This window comes from Marmota marmota, unplaced genomic scaffold (assembly GCF_001458135.2).
Source record: "Marmota marmota marmota unplaced genomic scaffold, marMar, whole genome shotgun sequence".
Taxonomy (NCBI): domain Eukaryota; kingdom Metazoa; phylum Chordata; class Mammalia; order Rodentia; family Sciuridae; genus Marmota; species Marmota marmota.
In genome coordinates, this window is record NW_025999977.1 from 45,618,731 (window position 1) to 45,644,283 (window position 25,553).

The 25,553-nt window shown below is 50.5% G+C and overlaps 1 protein-coding gene across 1 annotated transcript in view; it reads left to right on the plus strand.

Moving 5' to 3' along the window:
* The first annotated feature begins 8,664 nt into the window (after nt 1-8,664).
* Nucleotides 8,665-25,553, plus strand: part of Hs1bp3 (HCLS1 binding protein 3) — a 36,715-nt gene continuing 19,826 nt past the window's right edge. Inside the window, exons 1-4 of the mRNA XM_015479942.2 lie at nt 8,665-8,789; nt 14,054-14,219; nt 17,423-17,630; nt 19,701-19,923. Of these exons, the coding sequence (XP_015335428.1) occupies nt 8,758-8,789; nt 14,054-14,219; nt 17,423-17,630; nt 19,701-19,923 (629 nt within the window). The 5' untranslated portion in view covers nt 8,665-8,757. The remainder of the gene's footprint in view (nt 8,790-14,053; nt 14,220-17,422; nt 17,631-19,700; nt 19,924-25,553) is intronic.

Consider the following 25,553-nt stretch of genomic DNA (forward strand, 5'->3'; position numbering starts at 1 on the left):
GGGGTCATGGTGAAGTCTGGGCTTCTGCACCACCTTGCTGTGCACTAGCTTGTGATCTTGATGGAGCTAATTAACCTGTGTCTCCCATCTTCACATCTGTGAGTGAGAACAGGAATGCCTGCTTATTGAGTGTGCCAAAGAATACAGGAAATTCAGTCTCTAACCATGTAATAGCTCATTTAATGGTAACTTTTATTGTTATCTGGGTATATCCTGGTTTAACAATTAGAAGACTAGCTAATAATCTGCTCATCTGGTCTCCTCTGATGGCCACTGTCTTTATGGCATCTCCCCTCTGTGGACTTGCCCATCATGAATACCAATATTTTCAATAGTCTGGAGTTGTGTTTTCATTAGAGTCTCTTGGAGACCTTTATGGACACACGTGATTTTTTTAAAATTTAAGAATAAAAGCAGAGTATGCAATAATTTGGAATGTCCAGTCCATTGACCTTGGTCAGGGAAAGATATCAGGGTTTCTATTCTAGATGCACAATGATTAAGGGGACAACCTATCTTCAGCCTGGGGAAATAGGGTCTGACAGGCCAAGGCTAGGAGCATGGTTGGAGGGACCAGAAGATCCAGGATGAGACCTCACAACCAACTGGGACCAAAAGGTCTCTTGGGTTCTGCAACAGAGTATGAAGAGGAGCATCATAGGGCTTATTGGATCTAGTCGAGTTGGGCGGGCGATCTCAAGTCTTTGGGCCCACATGGCAAAGTCATCCATACAGTTTGTCTATAGAAGGCGGTCTCTGAGGCTGCCTTGCAGAGGATGGGGGCGCTGACTTGTGACTTCACCCCAGGACATGACAATTCTGGCAATTTCTTAGTCAGCAGACCCAACCCTAAGGGTTCTGTCCCCCCAGACTCCATTGCTGTCTAGGATAAAGAGCTATAGTCCTCTAATCGAAATGTCTCTCTTGATGGCCACGGACATTTCACTTATAGAAATTTAATTCAATTTATAGATCTACTTGAGTAAGTCAAGAATTTTAAATATATAAGGATTTTCAAAAACTGGGGGTAATAGTAAAAATGGAAAATGACCAAAATGGCATTTAATACACTAAGGACAAAATAAACTATGATACAACCTCATAGTGGATGACCGTTTCCTGCTGTAAGATTGATTTAAATTTTCATGCCTGGTGAGGAAAGATACCCTGATGCAGGATGCCCAACACAGCCCGGGCAGAATAGAAGGTGGGGAAGAGACAGATTCTCAGTCATCCGTACCAAAGGTAAGCCACTCTAAGGGGCTTGTCTGTCCACCGGTCACTGTGTCTGTTGTGCATAAATGTCCTCAGGAATCCCTCTCTTCCTTGTTCTTTGACTCATGTTTTACATGGTAAGACAATAAATGCTTCTTGGAGGTCTTCATTTTCAGGAAAAAATTAAGAATAAACTCATTCTTCCCAACACAAATGAAACAGAAATGACAGATTCTAGAAAAGAATAGAAAATCCAGAAGCACATAAAAATGGTTGAAAGTATTTAGAATAAAATACTGGTGACAGCATCATGAAGGAAAAGAACAAATTGTTCAATAAAAGTTAGTGATGAATGATACTGTGTACTTGATTAAATATTTAGGGAAAACATTTACCCTTATGACTTTAAGCAAAACTTAATTTCTAGTGAATCAAATGACCCCAGAAAATGAAACTATGATGAGCAGATTTGAAGGAAATATGTGAATATTTATTGAGACTGGGTAAGGAATACTTTTCTAAGTATAATTTCGTTATCAAAACTACCAAGGGTAATGTCCACACTTGGAAGACTTGGACTCTTCAGAGATGTCAGTGTGATCAAAGATGAAAATGCCTGGGGAACAGTATTAAAATAAAGAGGACTAAAGGGACATGATAATTAAGTAAAAAGCAGAACTTTCAATTAAATTTTTGATTAGGGGTGAAAAGGGAGGGGATGGCGTTACAAATAAAAGACATTGTTGGGACAGCTGGGGAAAGTGCAGTATTAGTGAGCATTAGAGTGTATCCATGTCACCTTTCAGAGTATGGGCATTTTTGTTGATTATGCAGGCAGATGCTCTTTTCCCAAGGAGGTACATGCTGAAGTGTTCAGAACAAAGTGTCATGTCTACAACTAACTCTTCAATGTTTCAGGAAAAAAAAAATGCAGAAACTGGATGGATGGGGGTAAAGCAGACAGGGCAGGACTATGCAGGGTGTGTGTGGTATGCAACCCAGCTCCTGGCTCCAGGGAAGAGATGCTCCAGGACCAAAGTGCTGATGCCCCCACCTCCAGGGACTTATGGCCTGCAGTTCTACTCAGTCCTCCGAAAGCAGAGGTTAGCTGTCTAACCCCAGGCAGGCCCTCCGAGAGTAGCCCATGTGGTGACTGGTGATGTGGGGGCTAAGAGGCTGACCCTTGTTCCAATTCAGACCCAGCTAGAAGGGTCACCCCAGCCCAAGAGCTCCCCCCTGTGGTGGGCTGCTGCCTCTGCTGTGATTGTTCTGCCCAGTGCTGCTTTGTCCCCAACCCCCAGGGGCTGCCTAACCTACTTCCTGTGACCACTCTCAGCAGAGACCCCACCTGTGAGATAAAATGATGTCTCCTGATAACTCTTTAGGCTTTCTGTGAGTTTGGAACCTTTTCAAGATAAAAACTGAAGGGAGGGAAAAGACAAATGAAATAGCATCTATCCCAAAAGGGTAGTACCTTTCATAGATAAAGCATTCTTACAAATCAACAAGAAAAAGGCAAATGGGTGATTTTTTTTTTTTTTTTAACTATACAAAGGAAATCAGGAGAATCACAAAGAAAGAATACAAGACCACCAAACAGGTGGAAATCTGTTCAGCCTCATTTGTGAAGGTATAAATGTACTTGTAAAATAACAGATCATTTTTCACTGACCACCTTTCACAGGATTCTAGAAATGAACCCAGGATGCTCAAGCATGGGGGGAAGTATGTGGAACACAGCCGAGCAGCTTCCACAGCCGCCAAACTACAGGGCTGAGGGCTCTGCCCACACATGATTCCTGAGAAGTCCCTGAGCCTGTGCTGATCCCTGCTGACTTTGTCACTTCCGGGGACTGTGGGGCTCTGGGCATGCTGCACCCCACACTGGTCACCATTTCCTTCTTTGTGTCAAAGGCTGTTCATTGCAGGCCTGAGGGGCCAGCCAGCACCCTGGGGGAGAGAGCACTACAGAGCAGAATAGGACTCAGGGTGGCAGAATTGAGATCCTTAGTCTTCCGGCCCCTGGTGTCTGTCTTCCCGCCACACCCCTCTCCCTGAGCTCTGCAGTTAGCAGCAGTCAACTCTCCCCAAATTTAGGACTTTACTATGCAAAGAAATGGAGCTCTGTGTCCCGTGTCTCTTGTCTCCCTCTCCCCAGACCCTGTGCTACTCAACATTAACGATGTGCAAAGATTGACAAAACGGGCTTCCAAACGGCACTTGTATCCCAAGCCTTCCTCCCAGCATTTCAGAGGTCACCCTGCTCCTCCCTGAACACACGTGCAGCCTTCTCCTCGTGTACATGTTGTTTAAGGACTACGTAAATCCATCATGGTATCCGTACCCATAAAGTTATGGTCTGGGAGGTAATTGAACATGGAAAGACATTCACAGGTTAATAAATTTAAAAAGAAGTTATAAAATAGCATATCCACTAAGATTTATTATTCTTTATAAGAAGAGATATATCATACGTACAGGCAGAGAAAAACTGTCAGGATAGAAGTAACGACAGAATGTTAACGGCCATTGAGAGGTGATCTATCTCTCTAACTAGTTTCTAGTTTTTCGACCATGAGCATGGATTCTTCCTCTATCATTTTAAAGCCTCTGTTTATCTCCTGGGCTCCAAGTGCAGCTTGTGGAAGTGGGTGCCTCGCTCCCGTGTTCCCCTCTCCTTTCCAGTCTCCTCCTGACCCACAGGGACTCCAACCTCCTCCAGGCCAGAGAAGACTCTTCTCTCTGATAAAGGTTCTTAGCTTAACCAGCCTTTAGTTAGCACCCAGAACCACCTCCTATGCCCATCTGTTTACTCCTTTGTAAAACCTAATGTGCGTGTTAGGTTTTTGTCACTTTGACCAAAATACCTGACAAGAACAACGTAGAGGAGAGTTTATTTGGGCTCACAATTTCAGAGTTTTGTTCCATGGTCTGCTGACTCCATGGCTCTGGAGCCGATCTGAGGCAGATATCATGGTGGAAGGCCCTGGCAGAGGGAAGCTGCTCTGCTCAAGATGGCCAGGAAGTAGAGGGGAAGGGAGGGGACATGGCTCCAGTGACCCACATCCTCTAGGCACAGCCCATCTGCCGACCCTTTCCCTCCTCTACAGCAGTCTTTTCAAATTATTAATCCACCAATGGATAGTCCACTGATTAGGTCACAGCTCTCATGATCTAGTCATTTCACCCTGAACATTCCTGCATTAGCACAGGAGATTGGGGGTGGGGGGAGCACCTCCCGTCCAAACCATAACACCCAGTTTTAGCAAGATCCCTGTTAAGAGAGTTTAGCAAGAACCTCTACTTTCCACATCTGACCAGGTTCCTGCTAAGTCATGCCTCGTCACCCAGCTGGTCTTCAGCAAGAATCCTGTCAATTTGGTTTAATCAGGATCCCCTGAACTTCTGATGTTTCTTGGTATTTTCCGTCCACTGCTCCCACCCTGTTACTTGGCTATAACTCTTCCCCCATGCTGTATGAGGAGTTGAGTTCAGTTCTGTATTATGGTCCCCTTCTCTCATGCAATAGTCCAGAATAAAGTCTGTCTGACCACTCTAACTACGACCCAACTGCATTTCCTTTGGTACCTTCTTACCTTCCTTGATGGACTGAGCATTTGCCGTTGCTAATCACGCCCCGGTCCGCCTCCTGAAACATGCTTTTCCCTTTGTTCTGTGAGCCCATTAAATTTCTGCATAGCACAGAAGGCCCTTCCATCACAGGCTTCTGATGGCCTCTGCCACTTGCTCTCCCAGTGACCCCCTGTAGCCCTCCTCCCCAGCTCCCCAAAATGTTCTGTCTCTCTCAAGACACCTGGTTTTGTACCACTGCCCAGAACACACTTTATCTCTTCTCTTCCTCCTCCTCAATCATCCCTACCCCACAGGAGGCAGTTTTTATGCCAGGTGTTATGTAAGTACTCCACAACTGTATCAACAAGGAATCCACTACAGGAAATCCCGCTTGGAGTGTTTAGATACTCATGTAAGAAGTCTAGAGAAAGAGTCCAGGTCTGATATGCTAGTTCATATGCCATCAGGTCCTAGGCTCTTCTATCCTCAATGTGTAAACTCCAAACTCATGTTTGTGCCTCATGCTCCCAAGATGGCTGCTTTGTATCCAGCTTTAATCCTCTTTCCAGGGAGAAGAGAGGGAAGGGACGAAGAGTTTTCTCCTAGCAAGATAAACCTTCCACAGGGACTTCTACGTACATACCGGAGATGTATCAGATGGCCTTTTCTAATCACAAAGGGAACGTAGTGAGTGTTTTATCTTTCCAGCCTGTACGGCTATAAAAGCAAGAGGAAGGAGGCCAACTATAGGTAGCTTTTGCATATCTGATCGACACTGCCTGCCACGTACTTCACCTCATTTCAATCACATTGGATCTCACTTAATTTGCAGCAATGATATGAATTAAAAGTTTCTGTTGTACCCATATCTTTAAGGAGAAAACCAAGGTTCAAAGAGAGAACACCCACTTTTCATGACTGGCATTTAACACTACCTCCTGCTGGAAGAATTCCACGTGTACTCCAAACCTAGGCTACTATGTGCCCTCCATCTCCATAGGGCACCCACAGTCCCCTGGGTCAGCTTCCCTGTTGAAATCTCCAACTGTCCCTGAGTCATCTAAGAGCGCCCCTAGACAAGCCTCTAACTCTTTCTGCAGCCCCCAGGCCTGGCATGAGTAATGGCTGAGTGACAGGCAAGGTGGTGGCCCTGCTCCATGTGGAGGTGCTCATACCCCTAGAACCTCTCAAGCATCACATTAGGGGACAGAAATAAATCAGCAGATTCCAAGAAGACCCACCACACGAGAAACAGGACAATCTCAGTGCTTGGCATGGCCAGAGTTCAGATCACCACTACCGTGGATATCTCCTCTGACCACACTGCCCCTGAGGCCAGGGACTTCCCCTGGTGGAGACAAGCGGGGAGCATTCCTCCCAGGGCAGTGGGAAAGAGAGGAAGAGGAAATCTTTTGCAATGTGGTTTGTGTTATCACAACTGCAGCCATGGAAGGGCCTCCTCGAGTCAAGCAGGAAGCAGAAAATATCAGATTTAGAGCCCACATTCCATGCATTGTAGACAATTATGGACTGGAGCCACTCAGGGACAGGCAGGACCCACGGAGGCAGAAAATGGGATTGCTATCAGGGATGGGGTCACTTTCATGGGAAGACTTGCATTCTTAGCAGGCACCAGGTGTGCGTAGGCCCCCTGTCCTGCACACTTGGCAAACCCAGACCAGACCAGGGGTGAGTCTCCTCCTTTATTCACAAGGCATTGATGATAGACATGCTACCAGCTGCACATCCATGGGGAGTCCCCTCCTTTGCAGCCTCTACCTCTGCTTTCCTAGACCCTTCTGAACTGTCTCTTTATGGATTCTCACCAGGTGGGCTCATCCCAACCCCAGCCTCCTTTCTACCCAGGACCCCCACATCAGTACCTCCAGCCCTGCTCTGCCTCCTGAGGCCTATACCCATAAACTCAATCACTTCCATATCGCCAGACCCTCAAGCACCACTTGTCCAAAACAGACTCATCATCTACCATAATTATGTTCCTTGGGCAAGTGCCCTGCCCAGAGAATAACACCACTGTCCAGCCATTCCCAGGAAGCAAACCATAGTGCATCTCTGCTCCTCTGGCTCCTATCCACTTAATTTTCCGGCCTTGACCAACTCCATCTTCTAGGTTTCTCCGGAACCTGTCCCCTCTTCTCCTCCTGGATAGCCCTCACCCTAGCTCATGCCATCACTATCTTCAGTCTGAATTGTTCCACAACTCTTCTTATCTTCTCACCTTGAGCATAACATGCTCCAAGTCACCGCCCTTAGCTTAGCTGGCCAGACTACTCCTATGTCTGCAACCCTCAGATGGCCTTGTGTTGGCCTCGGGATCCATGCAGAGCTTCAAACCTGATGCACCAGGCTCTCCAGGCCCCAGCCTCTTCTTGCTGCCTCTGCTTATTCCCTAACACATTCTTTCTTATCTCTAGGGCTTTGTAGATAACCCTACACAAGCCCTGCCATTTTTATTTCTTCAGGGTTTACCTTGGATTTTGCTCCTTTAGAAAGCCTTTTCTGATCCTTTTCCTTCCCAAGGAAAGAAGGCAAAGAAGCCCTGTGAAGCCAGAAAATGTGTCTTATTCACTGCAGATTCTCAGTCCCCAGCACATCATGTGTCTTGGGTAAACATGCAGTGGTGATTGCTGCACTGTGGGCACCACACCCAGATTCCCAGAATGCTAAGCCCAGGCTGTTTTCTACCAAGCCCCAAGCTCCCTTCCTCTAAAAAAGGGTGTGTCATTTTAAATAAGACACGGAGACAATTCGCTGCCACAAGCCTACCTTACAGACAAGCCAATGAGCAGACAGCAGGCTGTGGCTCCCCAGCCTCTAGCCTCTCCCCTGCAGCCTCATGGGTCCCCCTCAGAACTCTCATTTACTTGGCCACCCTTCTCTCCATTATTGCTATCTTGTCTGTTAACAAATCTGGAAAAAAGAAAAAGGAAAAAAAAAAAAAAAACAGTAAGGCATATGAAACCTTATTCAAAAGACACAGCGGGAAAAGTCATTTTTTTCAAAATTTTTTACTGTGGGATTTCTTCACTAAAGTACAAGGTAACAATGATGTTGAGGATGATGGTAGTGGTTTGTCAGCGAAGTCAAGGACACCCAATGTTGCCTTCTGGGATGGCTAAACCCCAGCTTCTGTGGCTTTTGTACCTACAACAGGATAAGGGCCACAGTTTGCACCCGTCCCCTGACCCTGCTTCCAGAATTAGCCATTCTCTTCCTGGGCCACTTTGGCAGGTAACAGACTTCTGCTTCTCAGGAGAGGTGAATCTACCCCGAGCATGTCTGTTCCCTTCTGCAGGCCACCAAAGCCACCTTCTGAGGAAAACTGTTCCTGGGACCCCATTGCCCTGGCCCCCAGCTGGGGACCTAAAGGCAGCCATCAGAGGCAGGCCAGGGGTTCCCCGGCTCTGCTAACCCCCAGTCAGTGGCTCTCTGAAGCTCCTCAGTGCGACAGAGTGTGAGCCAGCAGTAGGAGGAAGAGCGCCTCCAGGACAGGGCGGGAAAGGGAAGAGGCAGCAGGCCTGTGACACACCGTGGTGTTGGCTCTGCAGTCCCCAGTCTCCACAGCGGGACGTCCCAGCCCAGTAGACTTCTGTTGACTGACAGGTTCAATGCTACCTAACACCAGGAGGGAAAGAGAGGGACCAGCAGTAGAAACAGCAGTCCTGTCTCTTCAGGGGCTAAGCATTAGCGCCACACAATGCACCGATCAAATGTCACCACGCCAGGCCCTGGGATAAGTGTTTTCTAGGTGGTTGCAGGACCCGGGAGTCGCAGCGTAGGTCGCTGCGGGCCCCGGGCCACGGAGGCTCCACTGAACTCGGCTACGGCCGCCAGGGGGCAGCGGAGAGGCGGCGCGGCTCCAGGAGCGCGGAGCGGGGACGCAGCGACGTCGGCGCCGCCGGATCGCGTGATCGCGCGCCCGTCCGCCCGCCCGCAGCCGCCGCAGTCATGCAGTCCCCGGCGGTGCTCGTCACCTCCAGGTGAGCCAGACTCCGTCCCGCGCCTCCCGCAGAGCCGAGCCGGGTGCGCGGGGTGGAGGGGCAGGCGCAGGCCGCCACCGCGGCGCCCCCGGGCGGTTCCTGCAGGCCCAGCCGCCCCGCGTGAGAGGTGGCGTGCGATCGAGTTTCTCCTTTTTGCAGATGAGGAAACTGAGGCACCCAGAGGGTAAAGAATTCACCCAAGACCCAGAGGAAGGCCGGCGCCCGGCCGGTCCGTGCAGGCGCCCCAGAGGAGCCACTGCTCCCCTTTTCTTCCCACTTGGGTTCTTTTCTTTGGGGCCTGAAGATCGAGTTCCCCACCTTTCCGGCGCTCACTGTGGGCCAGGTTGGGCGTGGACACCGGGCCCTACTGGACAGACCCGCACCAGGTGGCAGGTGCTGGGACGCTCTAACCCGGTGGAAGAGACTAGGGGCAGCTGCCAAGGAGGGAGCTCAGGGTGAAGTTGCAGCAGAGGCCCCTGATGAGTCCACCGTGGGTCAGACCTAGAGGACCCGCCAGGATAGATCCTGGAAAGACTGGGAGGAACGTGGTTTTACTCTTTCCCCCTTTTAAACGGCCGCAGTGATGCACTTGGGGTATTTTCATATATGCCTCACCTGTGCTGTAACACAAAATCTTGGGCTAGGAGAGCAGTTTGTCATGTACATGAATGTGTGGCCCAATCCAAACGTTAACATTCCAGCTGTAACCTAAGCTACCTGTGACTTCAAGTCTAAAAAGAATAGAATTCTTTCTGTGAGCCTTGGGGTTGGAACCTGTTGGTCTCTGCTTGGTAGTGAGGCTGCAGGTTGCATCTAGGTTGGCAGAAGAGGTTACCCTATTGCCTAGAAAGTCTCCTCTTTCTAAGTCTCAGTTTCCTTTTCTGCAAATTGGAGAAACAGGTAAGAGCACATCAGCAGATTCCTTGAGTTGCACTGTGTAGACTTATAGAGTGTGACTTTGGGGCTGGGTACTTGGGAAGGGAGCTTTCCTCACTGCCTACCCCCCACTCCCCACATACATGGTGTGTTAACAGGCATGAGGTGCTGCTGATGGGGAATCCTGCTCATTCCCTCCTTCCAGCAGGTACCGGCAGACCCAAAGAACTTGCCTGCAGAATATGTTCAAATGCCTTAGTCCAGCAGTGAAGGTGGCCTTTCCCTTGGGGGCAGCTCATGTTCCCAGCCCAGCTTCCCCCCCACCACCCATCTTCACGTGCATACCTGCATTAATTCAGCCAGTAGGTGCTGAGGGCCTGCCCTGTGCCAGGGATCTGTCCAGATTCTAGGATACAGTGGTGAACAGAACAAGGTCCTGCCCATGGTTCTTTAGTGGGGGCAGGTGAACCACAGGCAGATACAGAATATGGCAGCGATGAGACGTGCCTGGGAAGGGAAATTAAATGATGGGGTAGACAGCGATAGGAATGAATGCTGTTTTATTTGGTGTGGTCAAATGCCATCTTTCTGATAGACTGACAGCTGGGTAGGTCTCAGCTAGGCTCTCTGAGGGAAAGAGCTATGGGAAAGAAATCTTGACAAAGTGGGTACTCACGCAGAGAGGACGGAGGAGCCAGTCTTGTGAGGCCAGTGTGGCTGGAGTGCAGGGAGCAGGGGAAAATGTCAGGTGATGTGATGAAGAGGTGGGTGGAAAGGCCAGGGACTTCACTCTGAGCTTGATAGGATGCCAGTGTGAGCTGACCTGGTTCACAGGGATCCCATGGCTGCTGTGCTGATGTGGTCTGCATCTGAGCAGAGCCTTCAGTGGGCAGCTGCAGAACAGCCATTAGCATCCGCTGCAGTTTCCCCAAGAATGCAATGGAGAGCAGGTGCTGGGTTGGTCCAGCATGTTGGGGTGGAGACGTGTAGATTCTGGATGTGTTGAGGAGATTGTTTCAGGTTTGCTGATGATTCAGTGTGGGGTGTGAGGACAAGAATGAGGAGGAAAGACCAGCTGCAAACCTTTTGTCCTCAGATGCCGAGAGAATGAGGTTGCTGTTTACTGGATGGGAAGACCTCAGGGGCAGGTTTAGGGGTAGAGGGAATCAGCACTTGCCTGGCAGGTTAATTTTGAGGAGCTTGTTGACAGTCAAGTGAAGATGTCAGGAAGGTGGTAGGAAGGAGGATGGCCTTGAAAGGAGAGTTTGGATTGCAGAAAGGAATTGGGTGTCATTGGTTCTGAATGGTATTTAAAGCCTTGAACCTAGTCAGATCGCCTTGGGAGGGTACTTCGGAAAGAAGGAGGTCTAAGGAGGGCACTGTGGACCATCCAGTTGAAGTGAGAATTCACCTTCAAATATAACAGCACAGAGGTCACAAGTGATGTGGGCAAGGGCAGTTCAGGTGGACATCATGAGGACAACTTTTCTGTTGGAATTGGTTCAAGGTAAACAGGAGAGGGAATATAGGTCACTCTCTTGAGTTTGGCTGGAAAGGGGAGAGAGAGCTGGAGGGAGAATAAAGCGGGGTCAAAGGACAACTTTTGTTAAAGGGGAAGCAAGAGGATGGCTGCCTGCCAAGCAGATGATCCCATAAGGAGAGAGCATTGTGGTGCAGAAAAGAGGGCTAAGTGCAGAAGCTGCATTCCTGAGAATGTATGCCAGGTCCACGGCCCGTGGAGAGGCCTGTCATAGGAGGAGCTGCCAGTTTGGCCACTGCCCCAAGAGGGAGCAAGCCCAGTGGTGGGTCTTCTGATTGCTTCATTTTCTCAATGTAGTAGGAAACAGCATTATCAGGGGATAGTGGGTGGATTTAGTTGTAATGTCTTGCTATTCAAGGGCTGGTCCCTGGAGCAGCGCACAGAGCAGCCTTAGCATCAGCTGGAGTTCACCCTCGGGGCTTGGACGCAGAATTGGCATGTTAAGATCATCACCAGAGGCCTTGTAGGCACATTCCAATTTGAGCAGCTTGGTCTAGGACGCAGGGGAGTACATTATGTCTGTGGGCCATGTCCTGCCCACCACTTGCTTTTATGACTTAGGGTTCTATGAGAACACATCCTCTTTGTGAAGGTGTGGTCTATAGCTACTTTCATGCTCCAAAGGCAGAGTTGAACAACTACAGCTGAGATCAAAGGGCCTAAAAAGCCTGAAATATTTCCTGCCTGGTCTATATAAAGAAAGTTTTCCTTGGGGCATAGGAATGGAGAGTGAGTGAATTAGGCCCAGGTGTATCAGGCTCTCAACAAGAGAAGATCTCCAGCCCATCCCAGGCTCCTGAGTCAGCAACCTGCACATGCCTATGTCGCGAGTTCTCAGATGATGCCGATGCTGGTCCAGGAACCACACTTTGAGAACTTACATATAAGGAGAGGTAGGATTACCAGAGCCACTGCTGCAGCTTGAAGTTAGTGGCCATGAGTTTCAGGCAGGACTAGGCAGTATGTTTGTGCCTATGTATGTTGAGCTTCCAGGGCACAGGGGCAAAGGAGTCAGACAACTAGAAAACTGGAAACATGGTCTTTTTCTAGGCCAGGTCAGCCCTAGGTGAGAAGGCAGGGGAGCCGAGGCCTGGGGCGAAGGGATTCCAGCAGTGGAGTGCGAAGCTCAGCCAGTGAGGCACAGGCATCCTGGTGCTCTCAGACCTGGGACACTTCCAGGGTGCCCAGCCCACTGGAGATTCTGGCATTTGAGGGACTAGAGGGCCGGGAGGGGAGATGAGATTTGTCCTGAGGTCCCCTCCAGTCTTCTTTCTAGCCGTGAGACCCTCCCCTTTGTCCCTCCCATTCATCTGTGCTTCCTATTCATCATGATCCTAAAGAAATGGTGCCTCATTTCTTCATCATGCCCCAAGGGGCCACGGAGGCTCTAGTACGACTCTCAGGATTGAACCCTGGCCCTGCCTGGACCCATCGAGAGTTCACACGCCCCTCCCTTGGTGCCCGTTTCCCTGTCTTGAAGGTGTATTTGAGCAGTCACACTACTGTGGGGCCATGGGAGGTGGAAGTGACTTAGCACAGTCCACCTGCTGGGGGTCTCGCTGTTGTTGTCCCACTCACCTTAGCCGCCAGTCTCCTTTCCCTCCTGTCCTGTGACAGCAGAGAGATGCCGAGCACACATAGTCTGCTCAGAGTCAGGCAGAGGACACTGTGATTTGACCACTGGCAAAAGAAGGAGAGGGCTGATCGGTGGCCAGTTTTTCTCAGAGCATCCCTCTGCCTTCACTGCACTTTGACACCTCCCAGGAGTCAGGTCAGCTGGGCCTTCAGGAGGGACTTGTGCTTATCCGTGTGCACAGCACACGAGCGTGTTCTTCATGTGTGCCCATCGGTATGGTCACTGGGTATGCACACACCATGAGCAGCATATCACAGTTGGTCTCCCAGTTTTTGACGGCTGCCTGGTGTTGGTGACAGGGCCAACATGTTTACCCTGTGGGGACGCAAGGAATCCATTTGGAGCAAGTCCCAGGGGATGGATGTTTGATGGACTGGGGAGTAATTCCAGAAGTGAAGGGCAAGACCAAGCAGTTTAAGCTCCAGAAGCCCGTCCAGGCCTGGAGCCGCAGCCTGCATTCTGAAGGGCCTGCCTGGTGCACAGCAAGAGTGTACCTGCCAGAGGTGTTCGTGTGGGGTGCGTTTGTCTACACAGGTCTGTGACACAGGTCTGCAGGATGAGGAATGTCCTCATGTCTGTTCTCCCTTTGAGAGAACCCCTCGTGGTTTCTTTGCTCCCAAACAGACCCTGGTGTCTCAATACCATTAAAAACTCTCCAAGAGCTATAGTTTAGCTAGTACCTTCTCAGCCTCCATTGGGAGATCCTGGCTGTCCAGCTGTGGAGGTTGGCCTGGTCAGTGCCTCACTGGCCACCTTCAGCATCACTCTCATTCCCCAGCTGGGCAGGCACGATAGCCACCCCCCCTGCCTTCTCACTGATGGAAGAGGTGTGAGTCTGTCCGGGTTCACAGACCCAGGCTCCTTCCCTGGCCTGCACAGAGCTCCAGGATGCCGTCTGTTCAGGTTCAGCACATGCTGAGTGTGTCAGATGCTTAACTCTTCATGATTTTATGTGGGCCTAATCCTTCCCCGTTTCCTGCTAGGAACAGATGTCTATACCAGAGGCAGGACCAGGCCTGGTCCTGGGAAGCAGGCTTTGTGAGGAGTTGGTATGTGGCATGGCAGGTGGCCTGGAGCAGTGACTGCAGAGGGTGGCCAGCGGAGCAGCTGGGCCCCCAGGCCCCCCGGGCATTGCCAGGTCTGCCTGCATTTCACTGGTGAAGAAGTGGCTAACTTAAACTGAACTTGGCTTGCCTTCTTTTCCTTTGGTAGGCAAGTTCAGAATGTCCACACGGGCCTTGACCTGACCGTGCCCCAGCACCAGGAGGTGCGGGGCAAGATGATGTCCGGCCATGTGGAGTACCAGATCTTGGTGGTGACTCGTCTGGCTGCATTCAAATCAGCCAAGCACAGGCCTGAGGATGTTGTCCAGTTCTTGGTAAGCAGGGGACCATAGCCAGAATGTTCCAAGGGTACCTAGAGTCAAGATGGGCAGAAACACCAGGGTGTGGGCACTTCTCCATCCAGTTCTTGCTCAGGGGCTGGAGTGCCAGGCTATGTCACAGGTGGGCACAAGGGTGAATCAAAAGTGCACAGTCTAGGGAGACAAACTTGCACGTGTGTGGGCATCACTGTGAGGACAGAGTGGTGGGAGACATGGGGGGCTGTGAGAGTGGGGAGTGGGGTGGGGAGGGTTTCAGTCCTGCTTTGTCTGCATAGACCCAGGCTCCTTCCCTGGATGGTACAGGAAGCGCAAGCTTGGGCCATCGTTGGGCCTAAGATGCAGGTTTTAGATTCATCCACTGGGAGGTGAGGTTAAAAGTCTGGGAGTAGATGAAGTTGCATGGAGAACAGGAGAAGTGGAAGGTGCAGAGAAAGGCTGAGGAAGGGATCCTGGGGACCCCCACAGGTCAGGGAGAGTCAAGGAGAGGGAAAAGTCTGCAGTCAAAACTGAAAGACTCTGGTGGGGTCATCAGAGCTAAGGGAAGAAAGTTTCAAGAAGGGGTGAATTCACATGTTCATTTATTTATTCTTTACCCTTTGGTCTCTTATAAAAAGGGTCTGGACCTGGCAACCAGGAAAGATAGGCTACAGGATTTTAGGACAGGGTAAAATGAGCTAGAGCCCTGCAGTCCAGAGGGAAGCAACCTGCTGCAGACTTGCTCACAAGTTGGTTCTGAATCTTCTGGCAGCCAAGGAAAAAAGGGAAACAATGAATTTTATAGCTTTGAAGACCTATTTATAAAGACCAAATTCTAAGAGAAATATATGGCACAATCTTTCTTCAAGGGACATTCAGTAACATCATGAGAAGAGCCTAAAATAGCAGTGCTGTTTTTCGTGTGACTGCTGCTTAGACCCACTCTTGGTGAGAACCCAGGTAGAATGTGAACTGCTGGTTATGTCTGCATTGTTCCAAGAGTGACTCTGCTCTGGAGGGCTGTTTTCAGCTCCTGGTAATCACGCTTTATTCAAGATGGGGTTCAACACACCCATATCTTCAGGGACAAAAGCAGAAAGAGAGAACATTTTGAGATTGTGTTGCTGGACAGGAGGGAGCAGCTGCACTGTGGGAACCCTTGAGAGGCACCAGGTCATTGTGCTCTGTCCTGTGCTGCGGGCCCACCTCACATGCAGGGCGTATGTGAAGATGTCTGTAACAATTCCACATGCCACACCAGTGCTACTTTGTCCTCACCAGTGATGCTCATACCCTGTGTGGTCCCAGAGCACACTGGAAGGTACTTCTCAGACATTTTGAAGTACCTGCAGAAGCAAAGCAGAACTCCTTTCCTCCCTGTGGGATGATCTGGGGTGGGGTGTAGCCCAAAATTGCATGCCCCAAACCTGAAATCTCTCTGGAGCTACATGATTTAGATAAAAGAATTAATGAGCATTCAGCATCTACTCCCTAAAAAGACACATTTTTAAAAAAAAGTATAGATATGTTTAATTGCTAACCATGAAGTAAAACTAGCCTTCAGGACTGGTAGTATGTTCAAGGCTTGGCAAACCCCTGTGTGTAAGCATGGTGCAGGCATGTGCACAGGTTCGGGGGCCGTGGGCTCTGTTACCGTCTGCCCAGTGATGGCCTGTGCACGGGGTGCATCACGTACATGAGTTCTCGTCTCAGCTCCCTCTGCCCTCAGTTCCTCTCCCTTGTTCTCCTTTTGTGGTTGGGGCAGGTCACTGATGGCTATGGGCCTTTGATGGTCTGGGAGCTCAGCCTTAGAACTCCTGTCCTCTCATGCTCTCTAGATTGGTGGGTCTGTGGGCCCAGCCCACATGGAGGACTCAGGCCAGCAGGGGGCGCTCGGCCCCCACTGCTGCCTGCTCTGCCTTCTTGGCTGGAGTCACCAGTCCTCCAAACAATGTGGGTCAGGGCCAGTGTTACCAGTCACTCTTTGAGAGGATCCCCCTGCCTTTCCTGAAGGGATATTCTTAGGAAAGCTCGAGAACCAGATTTTTGTACTGACAGCTGCTGACACCTATCCCAGGTGACTCCCCACTTGGGAGGTTCTGAAACCCCCAGCCATCTCTGGTATTTAGAACCTTAAAACTGGGGTGCTGAGTGACCCAGACATATCCAGTACAGGGGACCACCAGACCTCCTGAGCCCAAGTGAATGGGATTGTCCCTGTCTCCTGCTTGCCAGCGTGTTCTAGAGAGTGCTAAGGGGACAGGCCAAGGCTAAGGGTGCACGTGTTAGTCACCCGTGCCTTTCCCCTCCACACTGCTACAGGCTCATCAGGGAGACAGCCCCAGCCTCTGGGGAAGCACTGAGGAATCCAGCAATGTGGGGGCTGTTGGTAGAGGCTGTGGCATAGGACAGGTGACTTTTCTCGTAGCCCACACCTGATTGTACAGACTACAACAATGGCACCACACCCTCTGTGCTTCACCCGCTCACCCGTATGAGACCTGAGCCAGCTGGAATATTCCATGTGGAGCAAACACACAGCAAGAGCTTGATAATTGAATGAGTAGATGATTAAGCTGCCTGGGAGTAATAGGGAGAGGCTGAGGAGGAAGAAGAGGTGGTCAACCTGGAGCCCAGCAGGACGCTGAACACCACCCTCAGGGACTCAGATGGCACTTGGGACCACCTTCAGCAGGAGTTTCACTCAGGTCCTGGCAAGCTGAGAGGTCCTGATGGCAGTGCCGAGAACCTGTTTCAGCAGTGCCTGATTCCACTGTGGCTTAGGATTGGCCCTGCTGGAAGGGAAGGCTGCTGCTGACGTACATGAGACAGCCAACAAGATTTCTGTGCTGAGAAAAGGTGACTCATGGCGTTGCTGGAAGATTACCGGACAGTCTTCCAGCTACTGAGATCACCAGCTGATGCAACAGAAAGCCCAGGATGAGGCGGAGGCAGTGGTCTCTTGCAGGCCGGGGAAGGGTCCCTGTATCAATTGTCTTCACCTGGACCTGCAGCAGTACCTGGAATCCCACCATGGCTGCAGCTTTCCTTTGGGCCTCTAGGATTTTCCTAAGGGACCAGAGCCTGAGGTGGGGAAGCTGTGGAAGAGCAATAGGCAGGCCTGCTCCAGGCGCACTCCTGTTGGGATTCTGGTTTGGGGGCAAGAAGACCTCTCCCCTCCTGCTCTTCACTCACGAAACCTCGTGCTCTTCTCATTCCAGGTCTCCAAAAAGTACAGCGAGATCGAGGAGTTTTACCAGAAACTGAGCAGTTGTTATCCAGCGGCTAACCTGCCACCACTGCCCAGAAAGGTGCTCTTTGTTGGGGAATCTGACATCCGGGAAAGGACAGCCATGTTCAATGACATTCTGCGCTGCGTCTCGAAGGATGCCCAGCTGGCAGGCAGCCCAGAGCTGCTAGAGTTCTTAGGTACCTAAGGCTCTGTCCAACATTCCTGAAGTCCCCCTGGCCCAGAACCTGGCCTTGCTGCCAGGGCGGAGCAGGAACCAGTCCCCAGCTGCCCTCCCCAGCCTGGAAGCTTTGACCAGGCTGTTGAGGCGGGTAGACCTCACTGACATCTTGAGCTGAATGGTGAGCTCTTGAAGGACTGACTGCCAGGGTGCCGGATGGGCTCACACTGTGTGTTCTCCCTAGTGCGCCCCCCAAGGCTTCCTGGCCAGCTCCTCCCTGAACACCCCTATACATACACCCTCCACCTCCTGCCAGCCAGGCCTAGGGACTGTGACATAGAGGGTAAACTCTGCTTCCACAGCTAGGCTGGTGAGCAGGACCCTTGGGACACTACCTCTCTGCCTCTGTCCCCACAGAGAGGCTTGTGACCCAGCACCCCTGCCTTCAGCAAGGAGACCTTGAGCACTGTCAGTCTGCGCCCCAGCCCTTTGCTCTCCCTTTAGTTTTCTCATCTGTAAGGTGGGGAGGTGACCAGCTGACAAGTGGTCATGTGTTAAGCACTTAGAACAGAGCCTACCTACCACACAGGAAGTGGTAGCTAAGATGATACCCCACCCCAGCACACTCTTGTCAGCTCCTGCCCCATGGCCTGAAGGCAGGAATTGTTCCCTGAGCCCTGAGGACAGGGCAGGCCCACTGGGAGGGCTGGCCTCTTACCTGACTATCCCTCTTCAGGTCAGTGACTTAACCACTGTGCATCTCTTAATTCCATAGGACACAAGGGAATTTTTCAAAAAAAAGGTTGACAGCAGATAAACCAATTTAAAAAAAATAAGGGTCAGGGACAGAAGCAAAACCAGCAAGTGCACAGAAGGACTCAGATAAGACAGGGTCGCAGAACCCAGGTTTCTACTCTATTTCTGTGCCCTGTGCAAGGGTCTGGGGTTTTGCCTGCTCCATTTGCTCCAAAGCCAAAATCCTTTCTTCTCGCCTGGCCTGTGATGAGGGGTGACTGCAGCTGGAGGAGAGGTTCAGGTGTCCCCACCCCTCTCTTATGGAGAGATAGGTGGTCCAACTTCCCTTGCTGCCGTGCCTGGTTCCTCTTCTGTAAAATAATGTCTCACGGGGTTTGTGTATTCACATGTCAGATGCTTGTTACATGAAATTGAAGGGACATGGGCTTTTGGATGTCTAAAAGAAAAGAGCAGAATATACAATATGATCATCACCACTTGCTAAGTACATCCTGTATAGGCATTAAAAAATACTCTTTAAGTTTTGTTTTTTTTTTAACCTACAGGGAGATATTTTAAAAAGTGAAGGCTCTGAAAGATAAACTACTCAGTCACTATTTAGATAGAGATAAACAAGTAGTCGGACCCACGCTTCTCAGACTCTCCGCAGGGGAGGACTAGCTTTTTTATTCCCAGCCTTCGCAGACGTGTACTTTCACAAATGCCACCCACAGATGCTGCGGGGTGCCAAGCTGCTGTGGATGTTTCAGGATGTTTGCTCTCCCTTTCTGAATGTCCGTCATCCTGGACACCTGTCTGTGGGCCACACTTTGAGATCTAAATCAGATTGTAATGGAGTGATATTGTTTGTTCTGGAATCTTCTACATGCTCACTCTTTGTGCTCATCGAGGTCGTAGTCTGATTGCTCCAGCTCTGTGAAGCCTCTCTGGTTGGATTGGCAGAGTCCCTTGCCATGTCCCACACTGCAAGATGGTTCTAGAACTATGCTGTACACTGGTTGGTGGAACGCACCCCAGCCCAGGGGATGTGGACTCAGCCAGTCCTGCCCTGCCGACAGGCTTTGGGCTATTCAGGAACCACCACCTTGGTCTTGCTCTGAAGCTCCCCCTGTGACTGTACCATGCCAGGCATCCCTGGAGAGCTGCAGCAGGCCCCTGATTGCCCCCCGGATGATTGCTGCCTCCCATCCACATAGACCTGTCATTCTGTTCAGAAGGAACTTGGTCCCAGGGAGCTGTGGGATGCCCCAGGCCTCAGATCCTGGCATGAGGGAGTGCAGTGATCTCTAGCTCTGGGGTGGGCTTCAAGCTCCTGTTCTGCTTTCTCCCACAGGCACCAGATCCCCAGGGACTGGAGGTCTCGCCAGCAGAGATTCCTCTGTTCTAGATGACACAGCCAGTCAGCCAGGGGACGATGAGGAAGCTTTTGATTTCTTCAAGCAGCAGGACCTAGTGGCAGGTGAGGGCCCACCCATCCTGGCCCATAAGGATGCAGAAAAGTCCTTGGAAGAGGAGGAGGAAGAGGAGGAGGCATTGGATCCGTTGGGCATTATGCGGTAAGTCTCCTTTTGTCAGAGGGACCCCCTTGGCTCGTTCTAGGCTTGGTGGAGACAGCCCTTCCCTCCCTCTTTTCTGGAGTCTGAGAAGACCCTGAGCTTCCCAGGTCACTCACTCACAGGCATGGGGAGCCACAGGGCCTTAGCCCAATATGTTCAAGGGATCTGGCTCCCTGTTCACCTTTTTTCTTTCTTTTTATTTATACATGGCAGTTGAGTCAACTTTGACATATTTATACAAACATGGAGTATATCTTATTCTAATTAGGGCCCCAGTCTTGTGGGTGTACATGATGGTCATTCACTGTGGTGGATTCATATATGAACACAGGGAAGTCATGTCAGGTTCATTCCACTGTTTGCTGTTCCTGTCCCCTTCCATTCCTTTCATTCCCCTTTGTTTAGTCCACTGAACTCTCTGCTCACTCTTCATGCACCCACATCTTTGGGGCTAGGCTCAGGTACCCTTCCCTACCCCACTTGTCACTGGGTGCCCCCTACCCCTGCCTTTATACCAAGGCCTGGCGAGCTGCCCCCAGGACAGCTTGGTAGCCCAGGCTGCTGGACCCAGCCTCCTGCCACCAGGGCCTGGGCTCTCCTTCTAGCCAAGTGCCTGGTGCTGTGACTGTACCTCCCTGGGCCTTCCTCACCATCTGTGAAGTCAGAGGATTGCCCTTGGCTCTGCTCCCGTGGTTAGTTGGAGGTTCCTATGAATCATGTGGTTGGAGGGGACTTGTGACCACAAATGCTGTATGTGATGCGGGAGGTAGAGCGCACATGGGTGCCTCAGCCAGTGGACAGTGTCCTTTTCCCCAGCATACACACGCACACATGTGCACACACTCTGGCTGGAGATGAAGAGGCAGGCCAGCCAGGCGACCCTTTTTCTTTCCTGGCCCTCTGACTACCTTCAGCCAATCAGCGAGCTGCTCCTGAGCCCCTAGTACATGTATCGTCCTATGCTGGGAGTGGGGGCAGGGAACACTGTTCAGATATCTGCTCCCAGGCCCTGTCTGGTGACACAGGTCATCCCAACCAGAGGGCAGTGGCTTCCTGGGGCTTGGGAGCTAGGACACTCAGCTACCCCATGGCTCTTGCTTTTTCTCTTTGGTCCAAGCAAAGTGAAATTCACATTTTCTGAGGACCTACTATGTGCTGGACATTGTACTTTGTACTTCACGTACTTTGTCTCATTGTCTCCCTGCCTTGCGAGCAGCTGGCAGTATCCTATTATAGAGATTAAAGAAACTGAGCCTGCATTGGCCAAGTGCCCTGCCTGAGGTCAGACAGCTGGCAAAGACTGGTACCAGAGTTGGAGCCGAGTTTGAAGTCCTGGTCTCTGGAGGGCTTGAAATCCTGCCTTTGCCACTTACCAGACATGTGCCCCTGACCATTTACCTCTTCTCTTCAGTTCTCCCCAGTGAAAATGGGCTCATGATAGTCCCTACCTCTCAGGGCTCTCAAGAAGATTAAATGAGTCATGTAGACGTTAGCCTTCGCTGTCATCATCGCCCGCTTTCTGTGGAATCAGATCCAAGACCAGGGTGCCCTTCTGCCTTCCATGATGAGCATGTCTTAGGGATTTACTAAGACCTCAGTCTGGAGAGGAGGGAGCCCTGTCTTCTAGGACCTGCTCCAGAAAGGAACTAGAGCCAGGGAGAAATCAGACAGAGGCAAATCCAACCTCAGCATGGAGAATGAGGCCCTAATAGCTCTGCCCCTCTGCCCCAGTGGGATGTGTGAGCAGTGGGCTGCTGGAGCATGAGGATGCACACTTAGAAAAGCGCCCTGTGCTCAGGAAGCCACAGCAGAAGCAGGGGTCTCTCTCCTTAGCGACCCTCCAGCCAGCCTTGTCCTGGAAGTTCAGGGCAGTGTGGATGATGCCAGAAGTCTATAATAGCCACTGCTTATCAGCCTGGCCCAGCCAGAAGCCCTTCTTAGGCTCTATTTTGGTATGGATAAGGCGTTGTTTGAACTCACTCTCTGTTGTTCTGAGTAACTACATGTAGTGCCAAACTGAGATAGACTTCTGTGGTTTGTGCCAGCCTTTGGCTGGAGGACACACTTAGAAAAGAGGCTCCTTTTTTGGGTAGGAAAATGCTCTTTGGGATTAGTAAATGCTGCCTTGAACTTCCTACTTGCTCCATTAACAGCTCACGATGGGGATGGGTCAGCAGGCCTAGAATCCCCTGTACCCAGCTCTGCATTCCAGGGTCCTGGCTCTGAAACCCTAGGAAAGCTTAGCACCTAAGAGGAATCCCCTCTCCTGCCAGTTTTTCCTTTAAGAACCATGTGACACTAATTGGTGTTATCACCTCTGTCAAGAATAAGTAACATTTTTTGGAGCTTATTAAATGCTGAGAGCTGAGCTAGTTAGCATTTGCTTGCATTAGCTCATCCTGTCTTAGAGTCAGCTTTTCTGAATCTTTTTGCCCCCAGTAAAAAATGATGTTGTATGTCATAACTCAGGACATACATATTTCTTATAAAATGGAAACAAAAGTTTGAAGAATTCATATGAAACCTTACTAAGGGTATTGTGCTCTGATGGTTCCTATTCTGTTTCAGTTTTTGAAAAGGTCATGATGCATCAAACTGCTGTCAGGATCTGCCTTGGGCACAGTGCAGGAAGTGGAGCTCTGGGAGGCTGATACTGGCATTGACTTCATTTTGCATATTAGGAAACTGAAATTCAAAGTCAAGTTGCTCATCCACACTCATAAGGCCTGCAAATGGTAGAGCCAGGACAAGAGGCCACCTATAGTCTTTCTTGTCTTTAGTTGGTGTGCTTAGAAGGTAGGGCCCTAGGATTGTCCCCTTTCACAAATAGGGAAATTGAGGTCAGAGCTAATCAGGGATTTGACAAGAGCCTGGTATGTGGCAGAACTGAGCCTTAAGATCAGGTTTCCCACTGTGCCTCTTGTGGACACCCAGGGGTTCCTGTGGGTGGTCTTAGAGAGCTACCAGTCTCACCTTTGGTGGAGAACAATCTGTCCTTTGCAGGCAACTTATGTTCTACAGCATCTTTCTCTATGCTGTGCCCTCAGTTCCTTTGCACACATAGCAGCCCTGGCCTCCAGGCTGTGCCCACACCCCAAACCAAGCTCCCATCTGGGCCTGGCTCTGCCTTCCTGAAGCAGCCACGTTTCCATGCACCGGCCTCGGTCCTTCCCTGCCAAGGCCGCGGTGGGGCGCTGTGGCTCCACCTAGAGCCGCCTGGGAGGGTGGGAGTTGCCAGCACAAAGCTGGGGTCTGACGCTTTTCTTTGTCTTTTCAGCCTGCCTCTGATTAGGAAGAAGGGCGTTATTGTGCCTTTAGAGAGACAGTAGGACAGAAAAAGCCCTCACCCTGGCCCATCTGACGCTACCACTGCCCTTTCTTGCTGGGACAGTTCTCTGTCCCTGACCCTGTGCATCCACATAACCACAGACAGGGAGCACGTGCCGTTTTATACTCTGTTTTTGCACTCGGTGTCTGTTTTGATTGCTTCTCCATGTCGAACATAGTTTTCATATTTAACACTCTGTTTAGCTTCTTCATGGTTCTAGGAAAAATGAAGTTATGCCATTATGGTCTGCATTCTACTAGAAAAACTTGCTAGGGACATTTTTCACTGTGACTCAAATAAGATGCAACTAGTAGAGAAAAATGGAGAACACAGGAAGAAGTCCTTCCCTGTGGAGGTGTACACTTCTGAGCATTCACATCTTGTTACCCAGCAGAGGGGTGGTACCTGTGCTGTTCCATAGTTTGGTTTTTCAGTGTGTATAGATCTTTCCAGGTCAGTGAATCCACATTTCCAGTTGTGCACTGCTTGTCCCTCAGGCCATGTGCTGTAGAACACTGCCAGACCCTGCAGGTAGAAGCTGTGGTCTCTTCCTGGGCTTTTGCTGTGATAGGTAGTAGCTTGAGGAAGTTTTGCATGTACAGAGCTATGTCTGCTCAAGCATTTCCCCTAGGTCCAGAGTCCGGCGCAAGGTCCCCAAAGCTGTAGCAAAGAGGCTGCAGCAAAGGGCTCTTTGACAGTTAAGTTCCCTCTGTGGTTGGTGGGGGGGCTCTGCTTTTACAAACCCCTCCCACTGCAAGACTGCTTCCTCCCATCTCTCCTAGCCCAGTGCCCAGTCACAGGGAGCCTGCTACAGGTCCTAGGTCCCTGAGGATTCAGGTGCTCTTGGGTCAGGCTGCCTCTGTACACCCTGAGAGGCAAATATCCTCCCAGACTTTTTTTTTTTTTTTTATGGTGCAAGGCTGGAACCCAGGTGCTTGAGCTTGCTAGCTAGGCAAGCACTATACCACCAAGCTAACCCCAGTCCATCCAAGACTCTCAAGGTGCGGGTCCCGTGCTAAGGCCTCCAGTGGTGAAGCTGCGTGTTTCTTTGGAGTGCTTTTCCATCATAATTTTTATAGAGATTTTGTTTTATTTTTCATAAAATAACTACAGGTGTTTCAATATAAAAATAATATTTTACTTCTTGTATTAGGATGAAATCACTGCTCTGGGAAGACTATTTGGTTTAGAATGCCCCTGGCATACTGTAAGTGTCACAGATTTCCTGACCCTGCATTCAGAACTTAAGCGGACCCCCAAAGTGAGCCATGATTCCCGTGTCCCCACTTTAAGGACAACATGGCCTTAGCCTACCCCCTGAGGGGCCCTGGACCTGTCTCCCTTGAGGGCCTCTTTCTAAATAGCTACCATCTCTCCTGGACTAGGGCCTTGAGCCCAGGTATCCAGGTCTTCTAGAGATAGCCAGCTGGGGACTATGTCCAACCTAGAGCTGCTTAGAGATGCAGATTCTCAGCCCCCTGGGATCTGGGCAGAACAGCCCTTGAGATGAGTCCTCTGTGAGCTCATGTTACAGAAGCCCAGAAATCAACCCCATTGAGTGCCTGCAGCCCCCAGGGTACCTAGGAGGGGTTCCACGTTCAGGGCAGCCCCTCCTTGACTCTGCTCCTCACCTCCTTGTGCTCCTCTTGGATTTTCCCTTCTGCCTGTGCTCTTCCTTGATTATCAGGGCAGGGGAGGCATGAGCCAGGGCTGGTGGGGCCTTAGCTTGCACTGTGCCCCCATGGCACCTGGAAGTACCCTGGCCAGACCCCATGCAGGTGAGGAATGCAGGAGGCAAGAGATTGTCGGGAGCCGCTCTGGAAATACACGCCCTTAAGTCCTGAGCAAGAGATACTGAACAATTATTGTTCCCCGAAATAACTTGGGCTTTACCTCCCCTCAGATAATGAGGCGTGGCTCCAGGAGTAGGTGTTACCTGGTGGGTTGATTACACTCATCTGTTTCTTTGTAATCCTACCCCTTTGCCCTTTTGGGGATAGAATGTTCCATGGAACCTTCTCTTGTGTGTCCCTATATAAGAATAAAGAATTCCAGTGGTTCTATTTCCACAGACCCCTAAGGTCACAGAGTAGTCCCCGTATTTCGAAAAGCTACTTCTGTGTGTTTGTGTGCTTTCTTTGCCATTTTCTTAAGTTATTGGAATAGTCAGATTTTGTGAACCCAGAATTAGGTCGCCAGCTAGGATAGATGGTGATAGGAGATGCAGCCCTCTTTGGCCTGACCCCACTGCAGAACTGTATTTCCCGTCCAAGTACTGCTCCCAGTCTGGCCTGCATGAAGG